Source organism: Balaenoptera musculus, chromosome 2, assembly GCF_009873245.2.
Source record: "Balaenoptera musculus isolate JJ_BM4_2016_0621 chromosome 2, mBalMus1.pri.v3, whole genome shotgun sequence".
NCBI lineage: Eukaryota > Metazoa > Chordata > Mammalia > Artiodactyla > Balaenopteridae > Balaenoptera > Balaenoptera musculus.
The window spans coordinates 7,119,391-7,136,652 of record NC_045786.1 but is presented as its reverse complement, the minus strand read 5'-3'; the positions used below and the strand labels follow the sequence as shown (position 1 = coordinate 7,136,652).

The 17,262-nt window shown below is 40.0% G+C and overlaps 2 protein-coding genes across 10 annotated transcripts in view; one reads left to right on the top strand and one right to left on the bottom strand.

Annotated features, from left to right (window-relative positions):
• DCLRE1C (DNA cross-link repair 1C) overlaps nucleotides 1–17,262 on the bottom strand; it is a 129,506-nt gene that overhangs the window by 50,777 nt on the left and 61,467 nt on the right. For 5 of the 6 annotated variants that reach the window (XM_036841932.1, XM_036841940.1, XM_036841936.1 and 2 more), the window contains one exon: nucleotides 6,077–6,309. The gene's annotated coding sequence lies outside the window, so the exon portion shown is untranslated. Of the gene's footprint in view, nucleotides 1–6,076; nucleotides 6,310–11,117; nucleotides 11,345–17,262 lie in introns of those variants that run through there. The other variant, XM_036841934.1, reaches the window with a different exon arrangement.
• On the top strand, nucleotides 5,392–16,153 carry MEIG1 (meiosis/spermiogenesis associated 1). 4 transcript variants are annotated; one of them, XR_005018622.1, is made up of 4 exons: nucleotides 5,392–5,961; nucleotides 10,233–10,399; nucleotides 14,512–14,703; nucleotides 15,098–15,180. XR_005018622.1 is itself a non-coding variant. In XM_036841957.1 (4 exons), exons 1-3 carry the CDS (start codon nucleotides 5,922–5,924, stop codon nucleotides 14,638–14,640), a joined length of 336 nt encoding a protein of 111 aa, XP_036697852.1. In that variant the 5' UTR covers nucleotides 5,392–5,921; the 3' UTR covers nucleotides 14,641–14,652; nucleotides 16,032–16,153. The 4 variants fall into 4 exon arrangements, 3 of the variants coding, with proteins under 3 accessions (XP_036697852.1, XP_036697853.1, XP_036697851.1); XM_036841957.1 differs by lacking the exon at nucleotides 15,098–15,180 and adding an exon at nucleotides 16,032–16,153 and having other exon boundaries at nucleotides 14,512–14,652; XM_036841958.1 differs by having other exon boundaries at nucleotides 14,512–14,652; nucleotides 15,098–15,169.

Genomic DNA, 17,262 nt, shown 5'->3' with positions numbered 1-17,262 from the left:
GAAATAAGAAAAATCTCAAATAAACAACCTATCCTTATACCTAAAAGAACTAGAAAAAGAAGAACAAACAAAACCCAAAGTTAGTAGAAGGAGAGAAATTATAAAGATCAGAGGAGAAATAAATGAAATAGAGACTAAAAAAAAAAAATTGAAAAGATCAATGATCTGACTCTTTGAAAAGATAAACAAGATTGATAAGTCTTTAGCCAGACTCATCAAGAAAAAAAAGCGTGAGGGCCCAAATCAATAAAATCAGAAATGAAAGATGAGAAGTTACAACCGATACCACAAAAATACCAAGGGTTATAAAAGACTACTATGAACAACTATATGCCAATAATACGGACAACCTAGAAGAAATGGACAAATTCCTAGAAATGCACAATCTCTCAAGACTGAACCAGGAAGAAATAGAAAATATGAACAGACCAATTGCCAGTAATGAAACTGTATCAGTAATAATAAAAAGGAAACTCCCCAAAAGTCCAGGGCCAGATGGCTTCACAGGTGAATTCTACCAAACATTTACAAAAGAGTTAACACCTAACCTTCTCAACCTATTCCAAAAAATTGCAGAGGGAGGAATGCTTCCAAACTTATTCTACAAGGCCAGCGTCACCCTGATGCCAAAACCAAAGATATCACAAAAAAGAAAATTACAGACCAGTATCACTGAGGAGCATAGATGCAAAAATCCTCAACAAAATATTAACAAACTGAATCCAACATTACATTAAAAGGATCAGATAGCATGATCAAGTGGGATTTATCCCACGGATGCAAATATTTTTCAATATCCACAAATCAATGTGATATACCACATTAACAAATTAAAGAATAAAAATCATATAATTGTCTCAATAAAAAGCTTTTGACAAAATTCAACATCCATTTATGATAAAAACCCTCCAGAAAGTGGGCATAGAGGGAACATGCCTCAACATAATAAAGGCCATATATAACGAGCCCACAGCTAACATCAAACTCAATGGTGAAAAGCTGAAAGCATTTCCTCTAAGATCAGGGAGAAGAAAAGGTTGCCCACTCTTGCCACTTTTATTCAACATAGTATTGGGAGTCCTAGCCACAACAATCAGACAAGAAAAAGAAATAAAAGGAATCCAAATTGGAAAGAAGAAGTAAAACTGTTGCTGTTTACAGATGACATGATACTATACATAGAAAACCCTAAAGATGCCACTAGAAAACTACTAGAGCTCATCAATGAATTTGGTAAAGTTCCAGGACATAAAATTAATAAACAGAAATCAGTTGCATTTCTGTACACTAACAATGAGCTATTGGACAGAGAAATTAAGGAAACAATCCCATTTACAATCACATCAAAAAGAATAAAATACCTAGGAATAAACCTACTGAAGGAGGTAAAAAACCTGTACTTGGAAAACTATAAGACAGTGATGAAAGAAATTGAAGACGACACAAACAGATGGAAAGATATACCGTGTTCGGGGACTGGAAGAATTAATATTGTTAAAATGACCATGCTACCCAAGGCAATCTACAGATGCAAAGCAATCCCTATCAAAATATCAAGGGCATTTTTCACAGAACTATAACAAATAGTTTTAAAATTTGTATGGAAACACAAAAGACCCTGATAGTCAAAACAATCTTGAGAAAGAACAGAGCTGGAGGAATCACACTCCCTGACTTCAGACTGGACTACAAAACTACAGTAATCAAAACAGTATGATACTGGCACAAGAACAGACACATAGATCAGTGGAACAGGACAGAGAGCCCAGAAATAAACCACACACTTATGGTTAATTAATCTACAACAAAGGAGGCAAGAATATACAATGGAGAAAAGACAGTCTCTTCAATGGTGGTGTTGGGAAAACTGGACAGCTACATGTAAAAAATGAAATTAGAACACTTCTAACATCATATACAAAAATAACTCAAAATAGATGAAAGACCTAAATGTAAGACCAGAAACTAAGACTCCTAGAAGAAAACATAGGCATAACACTCTGACATAAATTGTCACAATGTGGGACCTCCCCGGTGGCGCAGTGGTTAAGAATCCACTTGCCAATGCAGGGGACACGGGTTCGAGCCCTGGTCCGGGAAGATCCCACATGCCGCGGAGCAACTAAGCCCATCCGCCACAACAACTGAGCCCACACGCCACAACTACTGAAGCCCATGCGCCTAGAGCCCATGCTCCGCAACAAGAGAAGCCACTGCAATGAGAAGCCCGCGCACCACAACAAAGAGTAGCCCCCGCTCGCCACAGCTAGAGAAAGCCCATGTGCAGCAACAAAGACCCAACGCAGCCAAAAATAAATAAATGATAAATTAAAAAAAAAAGATTGTCACAATGTTTTTGGAGGTCTGTCTCCTAAAGCAAAGGAAATAAAAGCAAAATAAACAGATGGGACCTAATTAAGCCTAAAAACTTTTGCACAGCTAAGGAAACCATCAACAAGCCCAAAAGATAACCTACTAAATGGGAGAAAATATTTGCAAGTAATATGACCTATAAGGGGTTAATATACAAAATATTTAAACAGCTCATACAACTCAACAGCAAAAAACCAAACAATCCAATTTAAAAATGGGCAGAAGACCTGAAGAGACATTTTTCCAAAGAAGACATACAGATGGCCAACAGGGACATGAAAAGATGCTCAACATCATTAATCGACAGAGAAATGCAAATTAGTACCACAATGAGATATCACCTTACACCATAATGACTGTCATCAAAAAGAACACAAATAAATATTGGTGAAGATATGGAGAAAAGAGATTCCTTGTACACTGTTGGTGGGAATGTAAAGTGGTGCAGCCACTGTGGAAAACAGTATGGAAGTTTCTCAAAAAACTAAAAATAGAACTCTCATATGACCCAGCAATTCCACTCCTGGGTATATATCCAAAAAAAAAAAAAAAAACCCAATAATTCAAAAAGATACATGCACGCCAAGGTTCATAGCAGCATGATTTACAATTGCCAAGATACAGATGAATGGGTGAAGAAGATGTGAGATATATATATATATATATATAAAATGAATGACTACTCAGCCATAAAAAAAAGAATGAAATTTTTTCATTTGCAACAACATGGATGGACTTGGAGGGCATTATGCTAAGTGAAATAAGGTAGATAAAGAAAGACAAATACTGTATGATATCTCTTTTTTGTAGAATCTAAAAAATTTTTTAAAACTAGTGAATATAACAAAAAAGCAACAGACTCATAGATATAGAGAACAAACTAGTGGTTACCAGTAGGGAGAGGGAAGCAGGCAGGGGCAAGATAGGGGTAGGGGATTAAGAGGTACAAACTACTATGTATAAAATAAACAAGCTACAAGGATATATTGTACAACACAGAGACTATAGCCAAGATTTTATAATAACCATAAGTGGAGTATAATATTTAAATATTGTGAATCACTATGTTGTACACCTGAAACTTATATAATCTTGTACATCAACTGCACCTCAATAAGAAAATTATTTTAAGGAAAGGACCAGATCAAGAAGGTCTTGTACACCAAGCCAAGGAGTTGAAACTCTAACTTGAGTGACAGTGGCAAGCCAGGGTGGTTTGAAACAAGGCAGTGACAGGTGAGATTAGAGCAGTATTTCTCAAAATATGACACCTGGAAGAACATCACCACTAGTATTTGGAAACAGGTTAGAAATGAAAATTCTCTACCCCAGCCCAGACCTACTGAATCAGAAACTCTGGGGATGGGCCCAACCATCTTTTGGGGGTTTTTTTGTTTGTTTTGTTTGTTTGTTTGTTTGGTCGCCCCACTTGGCCTGTGGGGTCTTAGTTCCCCGACCATGGATGGAACCCGCACCCCTTGCACTGGAAGCACGGAGTCTTAACCACTGGACCACCAGGGAAGTCCCATGGCAGCCTGTTTTAACACACCTTCCCTCCAGGGGATTCTGATAGATGCTAAAGTTTGAGAACCACTTGATTCAAGTTTAGAAAGACCACTCGGTCTGGGGCTGGGTGTCTGGGTAGGAAGGTACTGCAACACTCCAGGAAATGTGATAGTGAGAATTCATTTTTTCATTTAACAAATACTTGTTGACCATCTACTATGTGCTAGACACTGTTCTAGACACTAAAGATTCAGCAGTGAGCCAAGCCAAGCCCATGCGGTAATGGAACGCACGTTCTAGTGGAAATAATAATATCTATTGACATCATTTATGCAGTTCCAGATGCTGTCCTAAATACATTTAGGTGTATATTTATTTCTTCATCCTCACAACAACCCCATCAGATAGGTACAGTTTTTGTCTTCATTTTACAGTTAAGGAAACTTAGTTTAAGTAGTAGAACCCAGATTCAAATCCAAGGTCATGCCCTAGATGCCAGTGTCCTAGGCACCACGCTGCACTGCTGCCACAGCATCATAGTGGCAGTGGTAGTGAAATGTATTTATTCAGAATATATTGTTTTAGTACCTACTGAGTGCTAAGCACTGTTCTAGGAATTTAGTTAACAAGATCTCTCGCTTGATGGAAACTACATTCTAGTGAAAGATAAATAATAAAATTAAGAAACAAGCAATATAAAAAAGCATTATGCTAAGAAAAGGAAAAAAAAGAAACAAGCAGTATAAATAGTATATTAGAAGGTGATAAGTCTTGTGGAAAAAAGAAACACTAGAACATAGTAAGACAGATAGAGAACGTGATGGGAAGAGAGAGCTACAGGGATTGCGATGGGCAAGTTGAGATATCAACAAAGACTTGAAAACAAGGAAGTTAGCCAAGGGGATAAATGGAGGAAGACCATTCCAGGCAGAGGAAGCAGCTACATCTAAATCCTTAATGTGGGAGCAGGGTGAGGAACAGACAAGCCAGTGTGGCTGGAGCAAAGTGATCCCGGGCTCCCGAGCAAGGGAGGAGGGATTGCGTGCAAATCTTGTAGGGCTTTGCTGGTTTTTACTCTGTAAAACGGGAAGCCATTGCAGGATTGGGAGAAGAGAAATGACATAATCTTGTTTAGGTTTTAACAAGATCGAACCTATTGTTTTGTTGAGAATAGACTGCAGGGGACAAGAGAAGCCTGTTGGGAACTCTTGCAATAACCAGAGGGGGAAAAGTGATGGTGGCTTGCGCTGGATGGGATCAGTAGAGCCAATAGGTTTTGCAGATGGATGGATATTTTGCTGATGGAGGGCCAGAGAAAGTGGACTCTAGGGACCACCTACCGAAAGGGGGAGACCGTGGAAGGGGCAGGTTTGAGGTTGGGTGTTTGGAGGGTGGTTGTTTTGGACAACCAGATAGACGTTGAATACACGTTGGTTATACGAGTCTAGAATTTAGAGAGAGATCTGGGCTAAGGAAATAAATTTGGGAGTTGTAAGTAAATAGGCAGTCTTTTAAATGATTAATAATGTAGGTAATGTTGGGAAAAGATAAAGCTATAGGTGTCATTTATCATAGGTTTACTAATTGTCAGGCACTGTGCTCGATCCTATGGATTGGCTCATTTAATTCCAACAAAATAAGAAGAGGTGGGACAGATAGGAGGCATCTACCATCAGGGACCAGACGCACCAATGGTCTCTGTTCTCTGATCGGCTTTTTTACGGAATTCCGTCTGTGATTCATGCAGCGGCAAGCAGGCCTCTCTCCACCTCGAGGTGGGCTTGAGAAGTTGCAAGGCTCCACCCACGCGCTTGCGCACAAAGGCCCCTTCGGAGGGGGCGGGGCCTGAGCGAGCACAAAGGGGCCTGAAGGAGTTGAGCGCCCGAGCTGCGCTGGGCGTTGCCGGGTGAAGCGAGTGTCGCCGAGGCCGCTACAGTTGGCCTCTCGCTGGCCCAGCGCAGCCCACGGATCCCGAGTGGAGAACACGAGCACCGCCGGACTCGCTGGCGAGCTCCCAAGCGGGGCGCCCCGGCCTCTCAAGGATGGCCGAGCGAAGGTTACCCGGGCGAGCAGGACCCACGGGTGAGTGGGCGCGTCGCTGCGGGGTCGGGCCCTGCTCGCCCCGCCCCTGTGCCTGCCAGGCCCCGCCCCGAAGCCCAGGCTCCGCCCCTTCGGCCCCGCTGCTCCTTCAGGGTACCTGAAATCTGTCCGCCTCGCTCCTCTTTTTTCTCGTTTCCTCTTTTTCAGGAAGGGTCTTTAATTTCGAGTCTCCGTAGTTTCCGCGCCGCCTTTGTCTTTAGGGGTCTCGATTCTGGGGGCTCCTTTCTGAGTTCCCTGCAGGTCAGTCATTTGATCCCCAGGGTTTAGGATACTTTCTCCATCTCAGCCTTCTCTAGGCAGATTTTACCTTACAGACGTGATTGTTGATTTCTGGAAGGAAAAAAAAAAAAGTTTGAGGGACCAGAGAAGCCCCATCGGTCAGCTCGCGGGGTCCCCGAAAGGAGGGGCTTTGTGCTGTGCAGATGCACACTAGCACACCTGGACCATGGACCACCAAGGCCTGTTATGGAAACCAATTCTGTTGTTCAGCTGAACCCCCAAAAACTTTGGGAAGGGAAGTGTAAGAATTGTAGAGATAATCTAGTGAGACCTCTTCTCAGTTCAGGAAGCAGAGGCCCGCGAGAGTGAACTGACTTGGCCCAGGTTACATGCTAGTTAAAGGGCCCCTCCGCCGTATTCTGCTGTGTCTAGGAATAGAAAAAATAAAATGGGGAAAGAAATGGAAGATTAGCCTTTCTGATAGCTCTTGGGGTTTTAATACGACTATAAAAGTAAAAGCACTTTTCAGAGCTAGAAGAAGGTGGTGGCTTTTTGCATAGAAGGGAGTTTGAGATTACATCAAAGGCTTCTGTTAGATAAAAACCTCAGATTGTCACGGACTTAATATTGGTGGGATTTTTAAATACCCACATAAACCCTAATACTGTTTAACAAAATTTGATTTTTGCAAACTAGAGAGTCAGGCATTGCCATTTCCTGTTTTTCCAGACACAGCTTAGTATTACAGAGGTCAAATGTATTTTATATAAATTATTTTTTGCCACAGCTGTCATTAAAGAAACCACTAACTTTCACAGTGCTGAAGGCTACCAGCAGAATTAGTGCTGCCAGTGAATTTATGGGAATCACGGAAATCTTTAAGGAATTTTAAGTTGATCTTTCCTATTTTTAGTTGCATTCTGTTTTTAATAAGTAGTAAGTGGTAAGAGAGACCAAAAGAATTTACACCATCACCATATAGTACAGCCACTAGGGTTCCTCTTATGGTGAAAATACACTCACGTTCCCTTTAGATATTTTGGGAAAGCAGAGTATTGAAATGCCTGATATGTTTGTTTATTTATTTATTTGGCCGTGTGGCATGTGGGATCTTAGTTCCCCTGAGCAGGGATTGAACCCGTGCCCCCTGAAGTGGAAGCAGATTCCTAACCACTGGACTGCCAGGGAACTCCCAAATGCCTGATATGTTTAGGGGGATGCATATTTCTACTGAGAAAAATGGCGATTTCCCCAGTAGTTAAGCTGAATGCAGCATATTTTTCTGCTCTATTAAATGTCTGAAAATGATGAAAGGTTGCATAGATAACATTTAGGAAAATACTTTTTGAATGACTATGAATAAATAAAAGTATTTTATTATATGTCAAAAAGCCAAGCCTCAAGCAGAAATGGCTTGGGTGAAACAAAAATTAAGATAGTATCACTGCTCTGAGAAAAGTGTAAAACCAATGTTAAATATTACAGCCACTAAATTCATATAAAAACATGACTCATTTTGAAAGTATTTTTAATACCCTGAATTTGCACCTTTTTTCTCCCATGTTTCTTAGTGTCATTTTCCTGTGGAATATATATATATGTATATATATAAAATATATAATTATATATGTTACTGGATCAGCAGGCTGTACCACATATGTCCAACTCACTTATTGGTCATAATTAGTATATGTACAGCAATGAAGCAGTCAACCTCCCATTAAAATGAATGCAGTTGAAGGACAAAGTTTGACTGAAATATGGCTTATGTCTTGTGTCAGGTTTTCCAAATTTTACATAAATTTATACAATAACATAACAATGTACTGCCTTAAATTACAACATGAGCCTGAACCTAAATTAATAAATAAGCATCAAAATTTTTAAAAAATCAAATAGTAACAATACCTTAATTTTCTTCATTCTCATCAATATATGTGTTAGCATGCAATGGGAAAAAAATGCAAACAACAATTCTAATGATATACCCACTTAGGTGGTTGCTACCATCATCAGAGTGAGAACAGGGTGACTCAAATGACTTCATTTAAACACAGAGCTAAGTCTGAACAACTGTGGGAATTATGGTTTCAGAATAGAATGTCAATGTCATAACCTTTAGAATGTTACTTATGTAACACAATTCTAGAGGAGGTAGGAGGAAGCATAAGACCAATTTCCTTATTTTTCCTAGAAATGAGTCACTCAGTACTTGTGTGTGATTTATACATGGACTTCAAACAAATGACTTAGTGTCCTAACAGTCTTTTTTTTTTTTTTTTTTTTTTTTTTTTTTTTTTTTTTGATAAACTGCTTATGCAAATAACTTTATTGTGATATAACAGTTATACAGATATCGATGTTCTGAGTGTAATAGATTTGATCACTTGTTTTTATTAACTGAATGTAAACAAGTATTTTGCCCAAATCAACATTGAGTTTTTCTACCCGGTTTCGAGGGGTACTGCACACATGTGCACATACACACACAATATACATACAATACACATTAGGACTTTTAAGTCAGTAGGTATCATGAGCCATTGTTTGATCTTCAAAAATTGCACTGCTTTAAGGTTTTTCTGAAATCCAACTATTCTCACTAACAGTCTTTTTTATTAAGTATTTTATTATTTATTAGCAGTCTTTTATTACTTTTATTTACTTAACAGTCTTTTTAATAACCATTTAGAGAACTTTTACACTACATCGTTAATATTGAAGAAACATTTAATATTTAATACTGAAGAAACATTTATCTGAAGTTCAGCAATTCCCGTCAATTTTATTTCCATTTCCTATTTTCCCTCCTGGTAAATCCAGGTAAAGCTAAATTTATTACACTTGTTAAAGCATTTGTTATAAAATTCCTTTTCATAAAACTTTTTAAGTCTGTCCTTCTAACTCATCATTTGGTTGGGATGATATTCACCTGATGGATATTTCTAACTGTTGTGATGATTATTTTGCCTTCTCTTTTTGTACTTTAATGTTTTGCTTGACTTCTTTAACATAATAAGCATTTGTCATTAGAACTGAAAAAATTCAAAAAATATGAATTCATTTACAGGATGAAACCTACTTTATTAGGTCTGATTTTAATGTATTTCAGCCAATAGAAACATATTTAAATAGAAGAATGAATTCAAGGAATCATGGTGAAAATTCTGGGCACTTTATTTTAATAAATGACTGTAATATATAATAATTATATAATATTAAAATATACATATATTGTATATAATAGGTATTATATAATATTATATATAATAATAAATGTTAAATGAATGATATATTTTGGTAATAAAATAAGAAGTTGCCAAAAAAACAAGTGCAAGACTATGTCTTTGAAAAACTGGCTATACAAGTTTGGTGACTAGACAGTTACGTGAACACGAGCTGAAAATTTAATTTTAAAGGCTACATTGTTTTAAAGTCAGGGATCTCAGTGTCAGGACAGCCACACAGCTGTCATTGACTGTGTCGACAGTCCGTCTTCTCACATCGGGACACAGTGGCCTGAGTCAGGGGACTGCGGTGACTGGCATGTTTCCAAACAGTTAAGAAAAGGAAAAGGAAGAAACCATTGCTTCCCAGTAAGAAGAAAAGGAAGAGAGTGAGAAGACTGATCTTACATTCCCTTAACGGACAAAAAGGGAGATGAAGTTTGGAATATGATTAAATGAAATGGTGGTGGGATATTCTGACAATCTCCTGAGCCGTTAAAACCAAGAGTGTGATTTCAGAAATGTATAAACTATTGTCTGAAATACCAGAACTAGTCTGCAGCATTTAGGACAGCACTCTGTAACTCTGAATGCAATTTTATGTATCTTTCAGGGTTGATTTTATTTTATTTCCAAAATAGAACATGAATCCTTCTCACTCTTGGAATTGAATGTTTAAAAATCTAATATATTAATGGGTTTCTTAACTCTCTAATTTTTTTAAATGCTAGTTTTGTCCGTTCTTAAAGGGATTTCCCAAACTGTCACTATTATGTTATCTATTAATGTTGTTTTCACATCTTTCAGAAATAACTGGTAATAAGACCTCTGTAGCCATGGCTAGTTCTGATGTGAAACCAAAATCAGTAAGTCATGCCAAAAAGTGGTCAGAAGAGATAGAAAATCTGTACAGATTTCAACACGCAGGATATCGAGATGAAATTGAATATAAACAAGTGAAGCAAGTTTCTATGGTAAGATTTATGCCTCTACAAACCTGAACTCAAAATGAGTTTGTTAGGTGGTGAAAAGAACTAAAAAAAACAAAGAATAAAAAAACCAACCAAACAAAAAACCCACCGCCAACAAAGAACCAGAGAATATTAAAAGGGAATTCTACTCCAGCCCTCTCGTTTTACTGATGGGGAACTGAGGCCCAGAAGAATGATTTTCAGGCAGACTGGGGCAAGAGGTGGTTCCTCAGCACAGAAACATTAAGAATTTTCTAGCTTTTACTGACAACTGTGCTGTGAACCTTTTATGGTAGACCATCAAAGCAGAGTCATTTTCTCTCCCTAAGGTAATTCTATTATCAGATATTCAGTTTTCTGTGGAACTATTATTTCTTTCCTGTTTCTTTTTTATTTTAACCACAAATTATAAAGGGGTTAAATTCTTTAGGTGACAAAATCTCCCGACTTTGGTTGTGTATTCCAGACTTTCTCGAGAGATTAGAGACATGGTTTTGCTTTCCAAAGACTATACCAAAATCTAGATATGGCCCCAGTTTATAATGTGATTTTTTAAGTTCATTTATTCTACTGAATACTAGGAGGCTGAGTTTAGGAGGATATTATAGAATATGACATAGTATTCATAAATGTATTTTAACTTTTAGAGCTGAGGTTGCAACAAAGTGTTTATTATTAACTTGTTTTTTATTTTTGTTTTATGTTTTTATTATTAACTCACCATTGTTCAGAGACTAATTCTTAGATGGGTTTTTCAGATCCCCATATTCTTTTTCTTCCTTCATTCTACTCTTTGATCTCTGCTTAACACCTCCTAAAAAAGTAGATAGGAAAAAAGATGGAGGCAATACAGACCTAAAATGTAATAGACTCTTTCATTTAATGGATGTTAATTCAATAGAGATTATTAGGGGTGGTAAGGAATGAAAATAAACATACTGATCAAATGAGGATTTGATGGATGACTATGACTTTCACATATCCATTTCTTCATATCTACCAGCATTTTACTCTTTGGTCCCCATTACCAAAAGGGAGTTTTCATTACTCTATCATCTGTGGCTTCTAAATAGTTGTAAAACACAAGCATCAGCATTTTAATGCAGTTCAAAAATAAGCTTCATACACGTGCCTTAAGATTGGGATAGGCAATGCCCCTGAAAGGTGTGTAAGACCCAGGATCATATAGGCAAGGCGATCATACAGGCGCTGATGCACCTACACCACCACCCCAGAAACTGTTGTGATTGAGATCAGATAAGAGATAAGAGACTGAGATAAGATCAGATTTAAGGGAACACAAAGAACACCCTTAAAGGGGAAGTCCCAAAAAGCACCTGAGGGTTGTGTATGTGTGTATGTGTGTGTGTGTGTGTGTAACAGCCTGATCCACTGTGTGACTTGACAGTTGTAGAGAGGTTTTGCATTTCACTTCAGTGTATATCTATTGGGTACCTGCCATGTGCAAATTTCTGTGCCAGGTGCTTTAAAAAGATAAATATAAAAGCAAATGCCTGACCTCAAGAAATTTAGAGTACAGGATTTGGAATCAGTCTGCCCAGGCTTTGCATCCTGGCTCTCCTCCTTGGCTAGGGAACCCTGAACAAGGTTCATAACCCTTACTGAGCTCAAGTGTAAAATGGTGATGCCAGTGCCTGCTTTAGAAAATTGTCTCAGGAATTAAATGAAATCATGTGTTGCAAGTGCCTCACACTGTAGTGCTCAGTAGTAGTTTGCTGAGTGAATGAATGGCGTTCAGTGAATGATAGCTTTTATTATTCCTATATCTTGGAGTGGAAGATTAAGAGTGACGAACAATAAAAACTTACGCAAGTGAAAATACATGCCCCCCAAAATTAAAGGAAGACGAAATTTTCTTCCTTCAGGGACAATCTTCCAAAAGGGCTTCATGCCCCGAGAGGCATTTGCAGTGGGCCTTAAAGGACGGACAGGAGGGTAACTGAAGGCTTGCCTTGATTGGCAGCGGTCTGAAGGGTTTGAGCGATGTTCTTATCCTTACCTGAAGCACATGTCCTTATGGGCACTATTAATGCTTACTGATCTCCTGCCCAAGGAGAGCTGACTTGAGGACCATATCACACCCCTCCACCATTCTCTAAGGAATGAAGGTTTCCTAGGTTGAATGGGAGTGATGGGTAGAAAGCCAAGAAGAAAAAATTATGAAACAGCAAAGGGTTATAGAAAGAAAAAATCCTAGAGGTTGATGAGACAGAACCAGTACCTCTGTTTGGAAGCCCCCCCCCGATTTCCTAGGGTGAGTAAGCTGGAAGCAGGACCTCAGTCCTTGTCTTCTTTGAAGAAAGAATTCAGCAAAGTGACAGAGATTGTGAAGCAGATAAAGTGTTTATTGGGAGCAAAGTACGTGTTGAAGAACACACAGGCAGACTCAGAGTTGCGCGCAATAGGGGTGGCTGAGATCGCTTACATGGGGGCAGTCTTCTGGGTTACCTCTGGCCAATCGTCCTGTTCGTGCCCACATTTGGCCTGACTCAGGGTCCTTCCTGGTGGGTGCATACACATCTCTCAGCCAAGATGGATTCCAGTGCGAAGGTTTCTGGGAGGTTGGCAGGACATATTATGGGCTGGTGGCTCCTCTCTCCTTTGGCCCCTCCCAAGACTGAGGATCTTCTCTGCGCACGTGTCCAGCCAGAAAATCCCCTTTGCCACAAGAATGAGAAAAATGTGGTCACGTTTTCTTCCACCCAATCAGGGCTCTGCTCATGCTGGTCTCTTATCTCGAGGTGTCAGCAGGAGACTGGTTGCAGCTGCCCAGCCTGGGCCCGTCTGTCTCCTTCCTCAATCCCACATAAAGTGCTGCGGGTATTCTGAAGAAGCAGCAGTGTACTGTGTCTTCGCTGAATGAGGTGGTTGGGGGACCCTACTAAATGAGAGAGCCTGCTCTTGGCCCCAAGAGGAAGACAGCAGTAATGGTATCTTGAGAACTTCTTCCTTTCTCTGCTGAGGGTAATGGAATCAACAAAAAGCAGGCTTGACCTAAGCGATGGAGAGCATTGCTTTTCTCTATGATGTACGTGTCAGAGAGCCTGCCAAGGTTTACCAGTAGGCTGCTACCCGTTTTTGCTAACTCCTAAATAAGCGAGACCACAGAAGAAAGCGAAAATATGTTGTTAGAAAATAAAGGATGTGTGTTCTTTTGTATTCGTGGCATTTTCGTGTTCCAGTTTGGAAGCTGTGATTTGTAAGTGAGGGATTGGAGAATGAGTAGCTGCCTGTAGAGATGATGTTGAAGAACAGGACTTGTTTTTATGCCAGGAACACAAAATCAGATTACTAGGGTTTTGACAGTGGTGGAGTACATGTCACACAATCCAGAAGCAACATACCTAACACAGCAAAAATGCATTGACCTGAGCAAGAAGGTATAACGCGAATTCAGAGAGGAAGGGGAGAAAAATGTCCAAACTAGATCAAGCCAAACGATCAAGTAAGCAAACCAATATGGCGAACGAGAAAGACTAGTGTGGAGAAGGTAAGAAGAGATTGCTAAGGACTATGTTCATGACCTCAAATTTCTATGAAAAATTGAGTTTTAAGGTGTGAACTTGAAACATGGACATGAGGAAATACATGTGTATTTCTCTAGATATAGAGATTTTCTAGATGTAGAGATTTAGATATCTCTAGTCTAACTGCTTCCTTTAGTCACCCCTGTGGCCTGGGCCTAGCCCTAATTTCCTCCTTGGGTATTATTTTTAGAAGTTAGTAAGTAATAATGCTTAAAATAGTTTGTAAACATAAGACGGATAAAGTTTAGATTTTTTTTTTTTTTAAGTTTAGATTATTTTGAATGTTTTATCTTGGCTGCAGAGTAGAAATTTAAATCTAGAAATTGGGATCTAGGGAGAAGCACTGAATTAGTTGTCCTGCAGTATAAGGATACAACTTAAGTGTGTTGTGTGTTGTGTGTGTGTGTGTGTGTGTGTAAGATATCACTAAGAGCTCAAGTGTTTTTAAATTTAATTTTGTACTTTAATTGTTCGACGTGACTTGTGTTTTTAACTGTTTGATAGTGAAATATTATATAAAAAGAACATCAGCATTACAATATTTGTATTCTGGTTTTCAATATACAGGTAGATCGTTGGCCAGAGACAGGATATGTGAAGAAACTTGAGAGACGGGACAATACTTTCTATTACTACAACAGACAGAGGGAATGTGATGACAAGGAAGTCCACAAAGTGAAAATTTATGCTTACTAGCCTTACTTCTTGGTAATACCTGTCATTATCTTTTTAAAAATCCACTGTTTGATTCTACATCATGTAAGTGTCATTTTACAAAAGACTCCAAAATGCAGACTTCAATGGAATGTTTTGAGACACCAAAGCCATGAAACGTGGTCTCTAGTAATCATCCCGTTCTGTTCTAAAATATAACTGCAGTAGCATTCCATTGGTACCCGCCTTGCTCTGGTTCTTCCTGTTCTAACCGTGGTAGCATTAACTACAGTAAGTCCTCTACATACAAACGAGTTCTGTTCTGAGAGCGCGTTCGTAAGTCCAGTTTGTTCCTAAGTCCAACAGACCTAGCCTAGGTACCCGACAAACACAATCGGCTATATAGTACTGTACTGTAATAGGTTTAGAATACTTTTCACACAAATAATACATAAAAAAACGAACACAAAAAATAAAGAAAACATTTTTACTCTTACAGTACAGTCCCTTGAAAAGGACAGTAGTACAGCACAACAGCTGGCATCCAGGGTCTGGCATCGAGTGAGCCGGCAAGAATAGTTACTGACTGGAGGGAGAGGAGGTGGGCGACGGTAGAGCTGAAGGATCGTCAGCAATAGGAGACGGAGGGCAAGCGGCAATTCCACTCACGCCTGACACTGATGGAATGCACGTTCGCATCTTGGAAAGTTCGCAACTTGAAGGTTCGTATGTAGGAGACTTACTGTATTATGCAGGGGAAGAAAGAGCCCCACTTGAAACCATTGCAGCGGTTGTGTAGAGGTTAGTCCCCCCACGCCCATCACTTTGAACTGCCAGATCTGCATTCTGTGGCCCGAGGGGCTTTCTCTTGCCTCTGGAGTCCTTTGCCTCTCACTGAGTTGAGTGGAAATGCCAAGAAATGATGGTGCCTGGGGCGGAGGTATCAAAGGCCCAGCCACCTGCTTCCGCAGGGAGGAATCAACCTGAGGTTAACCTTCGCTCACGTGCAGCAGTAACTCATTGGATGACGTAGGCAATTGGTTCTCTCCCGTCCTTGCCCCCTTCCCCCAGTCCCCTGCCAGCGGCTCTTTCCCTCCTGAATCACCTCCTGGGACTTGGAGCCTTGTCCTGGGGTCAGCTTCTGGGTCCCCTCCCCGCCGCCACCACCAGAGAAAACATGTTCCAGTGCTGCCTGGCATCACTGCAGAAACAGCCCAAGTGCCAACGTGCAAAGAAGGCCATTAAACCCGGGAGACTGAAGAAGTCCCCCCAGATCAGTGAGTCTTGAGGCTTTGAAATTAACTAGCTGAAAGATATAATTTTCATTATAACTTTTTTGTCACTGATAAGACTTTTTGTTTCCATTGATAAGTTCTGACCTTTAAATAGATTTTGGGTTACGAGCTCACATCTATCAATTCATTCAACTTCAGGTCCTGTTTTCCAGAACTACCTGCCCCACGAAGCTCCGTTAGTTTTTCCCAGTTCAAAACTGTGCCTTTGGGACTTCCCTGGTGGCGCAGTGGTTAAGAATCCGCCTGCCAAGGCAGGGGACACGGGTTCGAGCCCTGGTCCGGGAAGATCCCACATGCGGCAGAGCAGCTAAGCCTGTGCACCACAACTACTGAGCCTGCGCTCTAGAGCCCGTGAACCACAACTACTGAGCCCGTGCACCACAACTACTGAGCCCGCGCGCCTAGAGCCTGTGCTCCACAACAAGAGAAGCCACCGCAATGAGAAGCCCGCGCACCACAACGAAGACCCAACGCAGCCAAAAATAAATAAATAAAATAAATAAAAAAAGAAAGAAAAGGCAAGGCACTGACTGGGAGACTAAGTCTGCAAAACATACACAAAATAAAGGACTTATGTCCACAGTATGTAATGAATTCTCAATATTAAGACAGGACAATTAGAATTAGGCAAAAGATGTGAACATCTAAAAAACAAAACAAAAGTGTGCCTTTTCAGAACAAACACATCGTGGAAAGGATAAATAGACTGGTAAGCCTCTTTTATGCCTTTCCCATGCTGCCCGGGGTCATCTTATTTAGCACTTGTTTCAAGTCATTTATCTGTACGTCTATGGTCAGGATTTCTGTCACTGTCTTCCAGGTTTGGCACACCACTAGGTGCTGAGCATAGGAGGTCTTCTGAAGCCGATAATGCTTTTTAAAAAAAAAAAAAAATTTACCGTGGTAGAATAATTGCCCGCAAAGGCAGCCACATCCTTATCCCTGGAACCTGTGGATGTGGTACCTTATATGGCTAAAGAAACACTGCAGATGTGATTAAGAACTTGATATGCAGACATTATCCTGGAAAACCTAGGGGGACCCCATGTAATCACCTGGGTCCTTAAAGAGGGGAGAAGGCAAGTCAGAGTCAGAGAAGATGTGATGAAGGAAGCAGAGGCCTGAGACATGCAAGGAAGGAGCCAAAAGCCAAAGAATACATAAAGCCCCAAGAGCCTCCGAAAGGAACACAACCCTGCCAACCCCTTGGTTTTACCAGATAAGACCCATTTCAGACTTCTGGCTTCCAGAACTGTAACAGAATAAACTCATGTTGTTTTACACTCCTCCGTTTGTGGTGATGTGTTAAAGCGGCGGTAGGAAATGGACACCGACGTGGAATAGATGAAGCCAGTAACCATCCATAGTC